This window comes from Haliotis cracherodii, unplaced genomic scaffold (assembly GCF_022045235.1).
Source record: "Haliotis cracherodii isolate W230 unplaced genomic scaffold, xgHalCrac1.p SCAF_4, whole genome shotgun sequence".
NCBI classification, from domain to species: Eukaryota; Metazoa; Mollusca; class Gastropoda; order Lepetellida; family Haliotidae; genus Haliotis; species Haliotis cracherodii.
In genome coordinates, this window is record NW_027266297.1 from 38,337,320 (window position 1) to 38,352,548 (window position 15,229).

At 40.1% G+C, this 15,229-nt stretch overlaps 1 protein-coding gene across 2 annotated transcripts in view; it reads right to left on the minus strand.

Moving 5' to 3' along the window:
- Window positions 1–15,229, minus strand: part of LOC139480443 (probable 3',5'-cyclic phosphodiesterase pde-5) — a 108,713-nt gene that overhangs the window by 51,321 nt on the left and 42,163 nt on the right. For both annotated transcript variants that reach the window (XM_071263519.1, XM_071263520.1), the window contains 4 exons: window positions 12,112–12,285; window positions 3,216–3,259; window positions 2,424–2,535; window positions 1,820–1,869 (listed from right to left, as the gene is read on the minus strand). In XM_071263519.1, coding sequence (XP_071119620.1) covers window positions 1,820–1,869; window positions 2,424–2,535; window positions 3,216–3,259; window positions 12,112–12,285 — 380 coding nt within the window. The remainder of the gene's footprint in view (window positions 1–1,819; window positions 1,870–2,423; window positions 2,536–3,215; window positions 3,260–12,111; window positions 12,286–15,229) is intronic.

A 15,229-nucleotide genomic window follows, 5' to 3' on the forward strand; every position in this document is an offset into this window, starting at 1 on the left:
ACAAGCCATTTGTAACTCACGACTTTTAATAATGATGACTCCCTCAATAGAATCCAACCTCGGCTATTTTGGACAAGTCCATTTTATGCACAGGTGAATATTTCCCGCATATTCTCACAATCTGCACCCCTCATGGTTTATTTTCCCTGCAGTGTTTTATTGTATGATACACAACTCCAACTCGTTGTTTTTTTCTTAACTAAAGGGGATTTAATCAAATACTTATAAATGCAGCTACTAGTTTTATGGCAGTTGATGAGTTAATCCAGCAATAGCATGGAGAGACAATATCGTGCAGTCAAATCCACACTGTGTTCCCATGTAGGGAATCGCACATGAATTTTTTCAGTGATGAGCCAACACTTTAACCACTAGGCTACCTCATTTTTAACAAAAATTAAATATTGAATTTCTATACCACACTTTCCAATTTATAACTGGTCAAATGCACCTAGACTATGAAAGATCTACATTATTACCCCGGTCAATGGTTCGTGTGCACTCGATTTTGTTCTCAGCTCCCTAGGGAGTATACAATCAAAGCAGCCTGTCAACAGGCTTAACAGTCACAATATCATGTCATCCTACCAGGTACCCATTCATCAATCCATGCAATTGGGACGTGATGACATGCATTAACCAAGTCGCTTCTTACGACAAGTATGGGTTGCTGAAGAACAATTCTAACCCAGAATCTTCACGGGACTGAACCTGAGTGAAGAGTCATTAAATAAACATTTTGTGTCACTGGTTCTCTGGGTTCAACAAGTTCCCAATAGGTGGTCCCCTGATTAAACCGTGACATACAATTGAATGTGACATTATATTCACAGTGAAGCATGAGCACACCGAGCAGGTGCCATCCTCACCTTTCCCCCCAACAACTGACAGGTCGACCTTAAAGATACCCCATGATCACTCAGTTATGACACCTGGTGACGTTACTGTCACTGCTGAGGAATTCATTTGCTGTCCTTAATGGGCTTTATTTGTAAACTGTCATTCAAGGTATGACACACACTGCTCAAAACAAGTTAAAGAACACCAGATTTGGAAGGGTGTGAGTTGCAATACCCACCAGAGATGATAGATCAACTGTAGTCATATGTAAAAATGTCATTCCTGACTGGTGTAGTGAGTGAGTGAGTAACTCTGCTTTTAACAGTATTCCACTTGCGGCGTGTCAGCTTAATGTGGGAGGAAAGCTCGAAGTGATGCAGGTCTCAGACATTTACCACTTCGGTGAAACCCACGAGCACAGGTATGGTGCTGACAAACCTAGAAAAATAATCGGGGTGAACCAGGAATCGAACCCACAATCATAGGTTTCTGGCATGCACAAGGGACGGAACTCTGCACAGCGAATCGCCACGCCTTAGGCAACTGGGGCACCCGTGCCCCCTTTCCTGGTAGAAAGTTTGGTCACAAATGTCAAATGATCTACTTGACCAGGTTCTCACGTTTGTCACCAGTATTCCTCCTAAAGCTGACAGCGTGGTCTGTGGTTCAATCGCTGGACGTGTCATACCAAAAGATGTTAAAAGATGGTACTTATGAGGGAAAGCCCAAGTCACAAGCTCGAGATTTTACCCATGTGGGAATCGAACCTGGGCGAGTGAAAACTTTAACCACTAGGCTACCTAAAAACCATACCATAAAAACATGAAGACATATTATTGCTATCACCCTGAGCATAAAGTTATGTAAGCAATCAAAGTGGTCATACACAATTTAATAAATAAAAAAATCCTAACCTCAAATATGATTATTTTGCACCTTGAATGAAGAGGTCATGAAATGAGTAATGCAATCTTCTTACCCTTTTGTTTTCATCCGCAACATAAAGATTATATCCATCTGCATTGATCGCTGAAATTAAAACCGACAACTCATTGACAGTCCAATGTGTTTGAAACATCATAACCCAAACGTCACACAGTTCACACTGGAGAACATGGCAATTCCATAAGTAGGGCTGAGCATATACAAACACTACCAAATTTCAGGAAATTCTTTTGGTTACTGATCTAAGTATTTTAGCCATAGAAACAGACACTAGTATGTTTTGATTATGGTCATGGTCTAAACATGCTTCCTTAGTCATGGTCTAAGTATGCTTCCTTGTTCATGGTCTGAACATGCTTCTTTATTCATGGTCTAACTATGTTCCTAATGAAATGGTCGAAGTATGTTTTTCACGATAATGGTCAAAGTATGTTCTCAAGGAAATGGTCTAAGAATGCTTTCACAAAATGGTCTAAGTATGTTCTCTAAGTAATGGTCTAAGTAAGTTTTTCATAACAATGGTCTCATTATGTTTTCATGGTTATGGTCTAAATAGGTTTTCACGGAAAGGGTCTTCGTATGTTTTTAGCTTAATGGTCTAGGAATGTTTACAGTGGACTATTTGCTGCCTACCGTACCTGAACACACACAGCCAGCCAACTCATGCAGGATAATGGCTTTCCCATTGGGCTGATACACCTCCTTGGTTAACTCCTGCAGCACCCGACCACGGCTCGACTGAATTCGCGACTGAAGTGAAATTCATATTACATTGAAGAAAATCATACAGTCAGCTTAACATGCTACTATTATCAGAAGTTACTTATGAATATAGAAGCGTCTTGTCGCTTCCTTTTTCCAAATGTTCATACTAGTAAATTTTACAATTAACATTGTTGTCATCCTAAAATGTTTTGACTGACATTGTTTGTTGTTTAACTCACTTTAACACATACTCATAAATGTTCCATCTATGTTATTGAAAAAATAAACAGGTTTGGACCAGACATCATGAGCATCAATTACTCAATTCGCATATGATGACATGCATCAACCAAGTCAGTGAGTCCGACCACCTGATCCGGTTAGTCGCCTCTTACGACAAGCGTAAGTTGCTGAAGATCAATTGTAACCCAGATCTTCACAGGGTTAACTGACATTACAAAACGCCTATTTGGTATTTATGAATGACTATAAGAGCGAAACACTACTGTCAGTTGTCACGCTGTCATCGCTGAAAACATTTGTTTGTTCGTTGTTTGACGCCACTCTCTGCAATTTCCATCTATATGAGGATGGTCTGTCAATAAGTAAGTCTGGACCAGACAATCCACTGATCTGAATTGTCAGCAACCAATCAAATCTAATGCACAGAAGATATCTTCCAAACACAGATGTTTCTAATGTTTTATTAATAGTTAATTTCCTACCTTCCACTTTGAAAGACTTGATTTATTATCCCCATGGTTTTCACCTGAAAGAAAATATCAGGAATAAAGTTCAGGTTATGAAAAATACACCAAAAAAGAGTCATTCTACAAATTTAGGACTGATATTCTTTGTTCTCCGGCACAGTGAGTTTTTTCCCACATCAGTCACCACCAACAAGGCACTTCGTAACAAGCTGTTTGTGTTGGTCAGTTTTGTGAAAAAATAAAGGCTAAGTCCTTTTAGTTTACAGCAATACATTGATGTAAACAAACGTATGTCAGAAAAGGCTTGGTTATCTTGTTTACAGTCAACAGAAACAATGCACCCTGGGGTACAATCCATTTCATCAATCAATTTCTACAAAATTAACATCTAATTTTAAGGTGGTCAGACAAATAAAATATATTTTCAGATCCTGAATTCTGAACCTGCTCACAAACCTCCTTCAACCAAACACCCACACACCCGCCTCCCCACAAACAATGCCCTCCCCCCCCCCCATCTCTCCCCCCACGCCTCCCACCCAAAAGATGATGAAACAAAGTCGCCCACAATGGTGTATCAATACTCCAGAGCTTTCCTTTCCTTTCATGAAGCACTCAATAAGCTAATGGAGCTCAATCTAAACAGAATGGGAGTGCCCAGTCACTGTTGTCACAAATTATGTCACAGATGACACACGCTAATGATGACTGTTTGTTTGCTTATTGTTTAAAGCTGCACTGAGCAATATTACAGCTATATGACGTCGGTCAGTAAATAATGGAGTCTGGACCTGACAATCCAGGAATTGACATCATGAGCATCTATCCACGCAATTAGGATCGATTACATGCACTAACCAAGTCAGCGAGTCTGACCACCCGATCCTGTTAGTTGCCTCTTACTACAAGCTGTTGGAAAGCAATAATCTTGAATGCAACGTTAAACCCAATTTTCATTAACAACACCAACAGGTGGCTTCTCACCACAATGGATGAGAACAAAATCTCTCCATAAGGTCATGTACACATTGTTATTCATGGTTTATAGATTCTTTTCTGATTATTTTTATCAGAGAAGGTTTTGTTCTCTTTATAGTTGCTCCTCAATGGACAGATATGGCATATATACAAGGGGTGGATGTTCTGAGCCCATCAATGATGGATTGTGTTGATGGATCGAGTTGGTTGCCAATTTCTTTTCAACATAATCCCATCCGAGGTCCACACACTTCTACCATCAATGCTGGAGTGCCTGGACCGCACTGGTGAAGAAGGTTCCTCCTTGTGGTGTCCTCTACAGCAGAAATGACATCACCATTTCCATAATGCTTGCCAGACAGTGCTACCTTCATGTTTGGGAAGCCAAATCTGGCGAATATGGAGGATGTTCAATGACTTCAAAACCACAGTCATGGCAACTACAGACTTGTGTACAGGTGCAACAATTTTAGTGAATTTTCCCATGCAATTAACTGTTTCTGATCGTGAGTCAGAAGCCTTGGAACCCAGTGTGCTGAAACCTTTGTCATGTCATTTATGCCTCAGAACGCTCTTCACTCTCTCATGAGAGATGCCAACTGTATTGGCTGTCAGTGGTCTATTATCCATAATCATATCAAGTCTTTGTCATCACTTTCCTCAGTGGAAGCAGTCAAAGTTCTTCCAGATCTTGGACCATCTTCAAGCCTCACTCTACCCCTCTTGAACTCTGCAGCCCACCTCTTAACAGAAGCAAAGGAAGGAGCATAATTCATGATGTCTGGCGCATCCACATGCATGGTTGCTTAAGGAGTCAGCCCTTTCAGTTGGAGATACTTGATGACAGTGCTCAGGAGCCAATTTTGTCCATTTTCATCAACAAGGAGTGAGTGAGTGAATATGGTTTTAGCCACTTTTAGCAATATTCCAGGAATATCATGGCTGGGGACACCAGAAATGGGCTTCACACATTGTACCCATGTGGCGAATTGAACCCGGGCCTTCGGCATGACTTACAAATGCTTTAACCACTAGGCTACCTGACTGCCCTATTAACATGGAACTCAGGTCACACTTAATGCCTGCGGAAATAGGCTGCCTGGTTGTGTGTTGGGTTCAAATGCAGGATGTAAACATGGGAGTGTTGTACTCGGTACTTACTACATGCAACTGTTAACGGAGCACTTTACATCCTGTGTAACCTATGAAGATTCTGGGGTAGAATAAGTCTTCAGCAGCCCATGCTTGTCGTAAAAAGCGAATAACAGGATCGGGTGGTCAGGCTCGCTGACTTGGTTGATGCATGTCATCGATCCCAATTGCGTGGATCAATGCTCATGATATTAATCACTGAATTTTTCTGGTCCAGACTTGATTATTTACAGACCGCCGTCATATAGCTGGAATACTGCTGAGTGCAGCGTTAAACAACAAACCAACCAACCATCAAAATCCTGTGTTGTTCACAACTATTCACCAACCTGCGTGCCGTGGATTTTGACAAGTTTCACCTGAAGAGTTAACAATTATACTTTCTTTTCTATTTTTTCATCTTAATATTTTTACTATATTTTTGTTTGGGCAAAAACAAATAAACAGTCTTAATTTTCTTTGTGTGTGATTTTTATCACCGGTCGAAACCAGAAACAAAACTCTCATGTGTTGTCATGTGACAAGCTGGGCATGTCATGTTACTAGTTTGGCACGACAAGCTGTATAGGAGCATGGTTTTACATTGCTGATAGCATTAATCGATATGATAGCGTGTGTGTGTGTGTGTGTGAGAGAGAGAGAGAGAGAGAGAGAGACAGAGAGAGACAGAGAGAGAGAGATTTAGTGTGTGTGCATGATAGTGTGCGTGTTAGTGTGAGTGTGAGTGTGTATGTTTGTGTATGTTAGTGTGTGTGTGTATGTGTGTATGCATATGTATGTGGGTGTAGAATCAAACCTGAGTCGTTGGCATGACGAAGCAAGGCTTAAATCACTCACCCACCCCACCGCCTCTTAGATGAATATGAAACATGCCTGAAGACAGGGACATTCTCCAAGCTTGCTCACCTGGGACATACTTATATCAAGCACCTGCATGACAAACTCAGTACCATAGAAAGTGGGCAAATCAAATTATTGGCTCACAATTTCCTTATCAACTGGAGTGTGCAAACTCATGTAGCCAGGGGCTAATACAGTCATACAGGCTGACTAGATCTGACAGCTAACTAGGTGTCCTTTAATCAGACAGACAGGCTGGATAGACTCATAGGGGGTAGGGAGTGAGGGGTGCGGCACCTCAGTCATATTTGTGATACTTAGTGTAGAATGTATGTCTATTTGTGAGCTGGGGTGGGGCACAGTCAGGTCATGTATTGGCACATGTTGCAGAGATAGTCTGGACTACCCTGAGCTCAATAGGTTACATGATGAACAGACAATGAAGTTATAACATAAAGACAGTGGACAGACAATACAGTGATAATATACAGACACAGGAAAGACAATACAGTGATAATATACAGACAGTGGACAGACAATGCAGTGATAACATACAGACAGTGGACAGACAATGAAGTTATAACATACAGACAGTGGACAGACAATACAGTGATAACATACAGACAGTGGACAGACAATACGGTGATAACATACAGACAGTGGACAGACAATACAGTGATAATATACAGACAGTGGACAGACAATGAAGTTATAACATACAGACAGTGGACAGACAATACAGTGATAACATACAGACAGTGGACAGACAATACAGTGATAATATACAGACAGTGGACAGACAATACAGTGATAATATACAGACAATGAACAGACAAAAGAGAAAGCTAACAGTGTTAAACACTGACAGTAACATAGTATGGTCTCTGGCAACTGCAAACATCAAAGACCAGTGGAATTCTGGGGGTACGGCTATAGGTTGTTTGTGGTAAGAGGCGATCTGATGGATGTTGCTAAGTGCAGTGTTAAACAACAAACAAAACAAATCACGCTACAAAGAACAGATACAACCCCTTCTGTATGATGTGAATAGAAAACATCAACGCCAGAGAATGACCAGTCTCTATTATCTGCCGAAACAGATTCCTTTTGGCATAAAGACAATGCGGTGAAAATCATAAGACTGGATCACTGAAATTCAGTGATGACACCAGGTGTTTGCAAAAAGGGTAAAATACCTGCCCAATCAGGACAATAGGCACCCTGCCACTAACACAATTGACCCGTGAAGTCAGAACGAATGCCTGCATAGTGAGAAAGAAATGTGAACATTAGCTATACTTGCAGTGTAACCATTGAGTTTTATTGTTAATGTCATTAAACAGTATGTCACGTGATTAACCATGGGTCCGGGGAGTCATGTGGGCACCTGGGTCCTACTCAGGATCCACCCGACCCAAGTACCCGAGTTACCCGTCCCAGCCCTACAATCAACCCACACAATGTTGTGTAAAACTAGAAAGTTTCTGACATCCTACATAAAATACAGCAAACATTATGTAAACCATAGAATGGTGACCTTGTGTACAGCATTCCCTGACCTCCAGGTGTTAACTGGTATCTGGGGCTAAAATAGTACAGGGTTTTCAAAGGTCGGGTTATCACAAGAAAACAACTTCAAAATCGTGGAAACGGTTTCTCTTGTTCTCCCCGTTCTCTTGTTACTTGAAAATAAATAAAAACAACAAAACCCTTTCCATAAACATTAGGACTAAGAGACCATTGTACAATTCTGACTATTATGTATTGTAGCATGTATTTATGAATCACTATCATATTTTTTTCATACCTACATCCATCAATGTATCAATATTAATGTACTGAAGCCCTTGACTGCGTATATATTCCATGCAATGAATTTTAGAAATGATAAGATGAGTGACCTAAACAAGTAGAGATCAATATGTCTACGCACTATCCACAAAGATATGTACTATAGGTCTATGGTCTTTCGGTATTTCTACAATAAAGTTTGTTTGATTGATTGATTGATTGATTGACAATCAAATGGTGATGATATCAGGTGCTTATGTAATGGTGATCATATCCTGTTCCACCCAATTCAATTGTTCACCTGAACAAAACACAGGAACGTATGGTACAAGTCAAAATAGGGAATTGCATCAGAATTGGGAATTTGTGTCAATAATGCGTCAAATTTGGAAATGTCTTCAAATGTCAACCATGACATATCTTGAAAGATTGTTAAGGCCTTGAATGTAATGTAACCCTAATCAAACAACTTTTGAGCAAGAGTCGGATGAAGTTCTTTGAAGTATTCGAAGAAAGAGCATTCTCAGTTGTGCCTCAAAAGTTGTGAAATGTAGACACCAAAGGCTGGAGCTTCTGGAATGTTAGAGTAAAGCCAAAATAGTCAAGTACACCTCTCCGTGACACCAGGGGAGAGACATAAACAAATGTCATCATCATGCCTCTAGTTTCTGACATTGAGAGAAAGACAACCATGCTTATGTAGCAGGGCGTGGAGTCATCCCACAGAGGACATCCTTACCTTGTCAGATTGCTGACGGGGTTAGCCTCTTTGGTCATGTGGACAAGGTGTCCGACCTCAGATCAGAAGGCCCGTGATTCGAATCCCATCAAGGGACACTGTACCATCAGATTACAATGACATCCACTCATTTTAACCGTCATGACAAGCAGTGAGTGGATTTTTGTTAGTTTGTTTGTTTGTTGTTTAACGCCACACTCACCAATATTACAGTTATTTGACGGTGGCCTATAAATAATCGAGTCTGGACCAGACTATCCAGTGATTGATATCATGAGCATTAATCCATGCAATTGGAATACAATGACATACATCAACCAAGTCAGCGAGTCTGAACACCTGATCCCTTTAGTTGCCTTTTACGACAAAGCGTAAGTTGCTGAAGATCAATTCTAACCCAGATCTTCACAGGGTTAACTGACATTACAAAACACCTATTTGGTAGACCTATTCTACCCTGGATCTTCACGGGTCAATTGTGTTAGTGTCAGGGTGCCTATTGTACTGATTGGGCAGGTATGCTTACCCTTTTTGCAAACACCCGTTGCCATCACTGAATTTCAGTGATCCAGTCTTTCCAGATTTTCACCGCATTGTCTTTATGCCAAATGGAGTGAGTGAGTGAGTGAGTTTGGTTTAATGCCACGTTCTTGCATGCCCAAGGGATGCAACTCTGCACAGTAAATTGTGGCGCCTTAGATGACTGAGACACCCATAACAAGCATTGAACCATGGGGACCCATTTTGCCACAGAAAAGCCATGGGCCATTGTATTAAAGTCATATTTGTTGAGACAAAGACACCTACGGACAACCTTAATTAGGGAAAAAAACAAAACGCCCAATGCACAGCGCACACGGGTTGCCTAACAGGTTGCCTATGCATGTCAGGGGAATGAACTCTTAGGCAGTAGTGTGTGTATTACAATAAATAAGTTTGTGTGGGGCTGACAGATGAAGGTTCACAGTTGGGTGAACCTGGACTCGAACAGCAAGTAGATCACCTACACTACTGGGCCACCTGAACACATGAACCACAGCTTGCTGTATGAAGAATCATTGAGGCGAGATGTTATATGTCGACATGTGTCAAGAACTTGAACTAAGATAGGTATGTTATTGACAGACATATATTGAATCCTACCTTTACAGATCTGACTGTTGCACAAAAACATATATTTATTTTAAAGTCAGCAAGTGTACAAGTTCTATTAGCAAGCACACGAAAAAAATGTATAAACGTAACAATTATATAATTCATAAACATTATATTAACTGTGTATTACCATATATAATAATGTTTTGTACAGGATAAGAACAGCATTCTTCTTATGTTTTATGTATAATATGTACTTATTTTAAAACCTCATAGCTGGGCGTTACTTTTAAATCATATGTCCCTTTTGGGCACTTACACAGCTCATGTTACGTGTGACATAAATAAACTCTCTCTCTCTCTCTCCCTCTCTGTTGTGCCAATCATTTTGAACTTTTTTAGCAAAGAAAAACTACCCTTTTTTGAATCTATGCATAACAAATGAAGCCATCAACATCAAATGATTTCAGCTGTGTAAAAACGCATAGTTCAAACCAAAGATTCAGCCAACTCAAATATAGACTGCGCCCCTGTCTACACTAATGATGTCATCTTCCCGAGGCAAGCATGTCCACTTGCCTATATCAAAGCCTAGTTTCTACCCTTGCCACATCAAGGCCACTTTTCTTGGCTTGACCCTGGCACCACCTCGCGTAGATCAAGAGTTGTGCCCCTTGTAATGAAATCATGATATCCAATCAGATCGTTGTTCTTATCTCGTATAGCTTCACAAAGATGGTGACTACCATAGGCGACGACCTAGTTGATCAGATAACGAAAACATTCGCAATTTCATCCACAAAAACACAGGCAATCGTTGGGGGTTTAAAGATGAAACAAACCATATTCATGTCAACAAAGACAGGCAGCAGTAAATCACTTTCATATGAAGGTGTACCATGCTGATTTTGTCAAACTATCTCTGATTGGACTATCGATACGTATCTGATCATGAGCAAAGGTATCGTGGGCAAGGTATTGTGATATGTATCGGATGGCACAGTTGGTGTATCATCACAGCCCTAGGAGAGACACTGTTACAATTATCCAGATTTTGTCTGCCATTCGTCAAGGTGTTAACATGACTCCTTTTATGAATTCTGCAATACCAGATAGCAATGTGGATGCTCATGCGAGATAGGAAAGGGCATTGATTTGTACCACTTATATTGGCCGCTGCCTGTTGGTTAAAAGTTCCAAGCTTGCTGTGCAAACCAACAATGGGACCAATAAAATTCAAACACAAAGAGTCAGACAACTCATTCAATGTAGTAAACATAGTAAATGTAACAAAGCGTATAGTCTGACGTGGATTAATGAAAAATTTGCATACTCGTATATGCAAGAGGCTGACGCATGGTTCTCAGTAGGACGTGACAACTTGGTGATGACGGCTTGCGGTATATACAGTTTTACTTTATACATGTAGATATATACATACAAAAGACACTATGTGCCAGGTCAGCACATAGTGGTAGTGGTTGTTGTCTAGGTGCCCTGGAGCCCCCAGTCTAACCCTAGCTAGGCTAAGGGTAAGACCTTTCTTTTTCTCATTTTCAATCTCTCTGGACCAAGGCTTATATAGCCAAGGTCACCTGACATTTAGTAAGTAATAAATATAAATATAAACAGTAATTCATCAGGGACATACTTGCACATCTCGTTCAGGATGGCAGACGGTCGATGTACACAAAAATGAGGATTAACAATTAGGATTAGCATCTTATAAATAGTGAGTGAGTGAGTTTGGTTTAACGCCGCTTTTAACAGTATTCCAGTTATATCGCGGCATGTCAGCTTAATGTGTGAGGAAAGCCCGATGTGATGCAGGTCTCAGACGTTTACCACTTCAGTGAAACCCACGAGCATGGGTATGGTGCTGACAAACCTAGAAACAAAATCGGGGCGAACCGGGATTCGAACCCACAATCATAGGTTTCTTGCGTGCCCAAGGAACGCAACTCTGCACAGTGAATCGCGGCGCCTCTGACGACTGGGCCACCCATGCCCCCGCATCTTATAAATAACAGCAATTAAGTGTTTCAAGGCATATAGATGTCATGGCTCCAGGGTAATGAGCCTTTGCAATTAAATGTTCTTCAGACAATGGGTGTCGTAAATCAGTCGCTATGACAAATGTAAGAATGAAACCAGATACAATGAGAATGAGGCACGCTGTACACCATATTTCTTTTTTATTTTTGAAGGGTTGCAACAATTCACAGGATACTCATTTATCAGGCACAAAGAAACATGGTGACCTACGGTGACATAACATGAATCAGTATCTGTATAAAGAGGTTTATCAGTACTTACCATTGACTGAGAGGTGTTCCATTGACTGCGGCCGGTTGTTGTATCTCGATGGTGGCCGGAGTTTCCTCAGCTGCCATCGGTCAATCTGGTCCAGACTGACCCGGGCGTGGACATAGTGGTCCAGGAACTCAGGGTTGTGGTCCAGGTACTCCGATACAAGGTCCTGGTTCAGGTCTGAAGGAGAAACAATTTTTAGTTATGGTCACTCTCATTATTTTAGTTCTTTTTCGTTCTTTTTTTTTCTTTGGGTTTTAAAACATTTACTGCGATCAACACACAATGAATGTCTCTGACCCACTTTTACAAATATGGAAACGTCACAGAACAAACCAGATGACGTCACTATTGAACATCAATATGACGTCACCTAACAACGGGTGTGATAATGACCATCGTCAAACGATATGAGGGCATTATCAAGTTACAGTGGCCAGCTCATTTCTGATAACCCGCGGGCGGTTTAATTATAATTCTATCCATTTCAGCTGTTAACATCTGGGTTAATGTCAAGGTACTCTGATACAAGCTCCTGGTTCAGGTCTGAAGGAGAAACACTTTTTAATGATGGTCAGTCTCATTATGGCACTTAGACCCGTGAAGATTCTGGGGTAGAATAGGTCTTCAGTAACCCATGCTTGCCGTAAAAGGTGACTATGCTTGTCGTAAAAGGTGATGAACGGGATCGGGTGGTCAGGCTCGCAGACTTGGTTGATGTATATCATCGATCCCAATTACCTTGATTGATGATCATGATATCAATCACTGGATTGTCTGGTCCAGACTCGATTATTTACAGACCACCGTCATAAAACAACAAACCAATCAATCATAATGGCACGTGCACTTAAGCCAAATAGCAGACATTTTGGGTGAGGGTAGGAACAAGTAAGCCTTATCAGATTGCCACATGAAATAACCTGTGTTCAAGTTGACAAGGTAACAGAGACATCTACAAGATTACATGGCTGAGCTTGAGTATACAGTTAACCTTGAATCTCTCGATCTAGGGTACCAAACACCAATGATGAGGGATGACAAAAGTCTTTTTCATCTAAATAACCTTGCCACCTTTAACTCTTAAATCATACCTTAAATCATGCCTGTAAAAATATAATATTTATTTAACTAATTTCTATTTCCTGTCAATAAGCTGAGCCTCAATTTGGAAAAAATGTATTTTTCTTAAGTCAAACCTTTGATTGAAAATACACTCATTTTCCCATCTTTTTGTCTGTTTGGAAATAACCTTTAGGAACATCATTGGCTGTTTGGAAATAACCCTAGGAACATCATTGGCTGTATGGAAATAACCCTAGGTACATCATTGGCTGTATGGAAATAACCCTAGGAACATCATTGGCTGTTTGGAAATAACCCTAGGAACATCATTGGCTGTATGGAAATAACCCTAGGAACATCATTGGCTGTTTGGAAATAACCCAGGGAACATCATTGGCTGTTTGGAAATAACCCTAGGAACATCATTGGCTGTATGGAAATAACCCTAGGAACATCATTGGCTGTTTGGAAATAACCCTAGGAACATCATTGGCTGTATGGAAATAACCCTAGGAACATCATTGGCTGTATGGAAATAACCCTAGGAACATCATTGGCTGTTTGGAAATAACCCTAGGAACATTATCGTTTTCAATTTTACTTCCTGCCTCTTTGCATATTGACCATGAAAACTGGAACACACAAGAAATAAAATGGATACAGGCTAATATACATTTTAATTATGTACACAAAATATTTTAATGACATCCACAAGTATTTCTCTCACAATATCATTATTCAACCCTAAGTATTATCCCAACTGCAGGCTATAAAGATATAACCACATACACGCTCATTACTCTAGCTTAAAACTCCAAAAAGTGGAACGTTGAGGCAGGTGGCGAGTTTACACTCTTGTAAAGGGATTCTCTTAAATCCTGACATGCCCTTCAGTTCACCCCAACTACTGTATTTTCATGAGTATTGTGCGCACGTTTTTCCCCAAAACACAGATGTGTAGAAGGGTGTGTGCATGATACAGGTGATAATGAGTTTTGATGTTTTTTCCCCCTACCGTGAGACACTACGGTGAGCAAGTGAACACCGGAAATACCATGTCAACAAATCCATATTAAAGTATGCAAATTAATCATGTAATTACGCTGTATGGTTATTAAAATAATTCATTGTATATCTGGACTTATATTTGTAACTTATTTCATTAATTTTTTTCAAAATTCCTTTAATGTGGTTTTAATTAATTTCGGCAAAATTGTTATTAACAGCAACCGCGGTCAGATTACCGATATTGGCACCTTGAAACGAACATTTAGTTGACAGAGAATGGATAGATATATCATAAATGCCATACTTTGACTGGTTAAAAGTCATATTTGTAGTAGTTTGATGATTCGATGTCAACATGTAGTTTTTGCGATCACATGTGCGGGAAACTCGACGGGGACTGGTCAAATTGTTCCATGTGAAATAAAATAACTGGCAGTAGTGCTGCGCTTAGGGTTATTAATATTTTAAATATATTTAGTTAAAGCTGCATGTAAATAACATGATATTGGAATATATTATTCCTGTTAAAAAAAAATAGTTTCAGATACAATTTTTCCCAATCCTTGCATCAAAATTCTTAAATGATTGCTGTTTTACGAGAAAATTAACAAGGTAATCTTAATCCCTGGATGTAAAACAAAACAAGAAATACAATTTGAATGGTAAATCAACATGCCTGGTGATTTTTAATCTCAAATTTCAAATTTGTACTGACCAAGTTTCTTATCACCCGTTTGTTTACCGGAGATCGCTGAAAGAGTACGGTGTAATTTTTTTCTGCACATAATACTCAATTTTTTCCCCCCAAAATACTGAATCCTCTAGAGGGGGGTGCGCATTATACTCATGAAAATACGATAATCAAGATCATCCTGATCAAAAGATCATTAATAAAGCGCCACCCTAGGGCTGGGACGAGTCCAAATTTATTATCCAGGTACCCACCCCACTATTACCAGGCCCTACCCGGGGACCCGCTGTAGGTCTCAAGAGATGGGTACAAGTGTCCGATTGGGAATAGTTTGACTCTAGCCCTGGCAAAATGTATTTA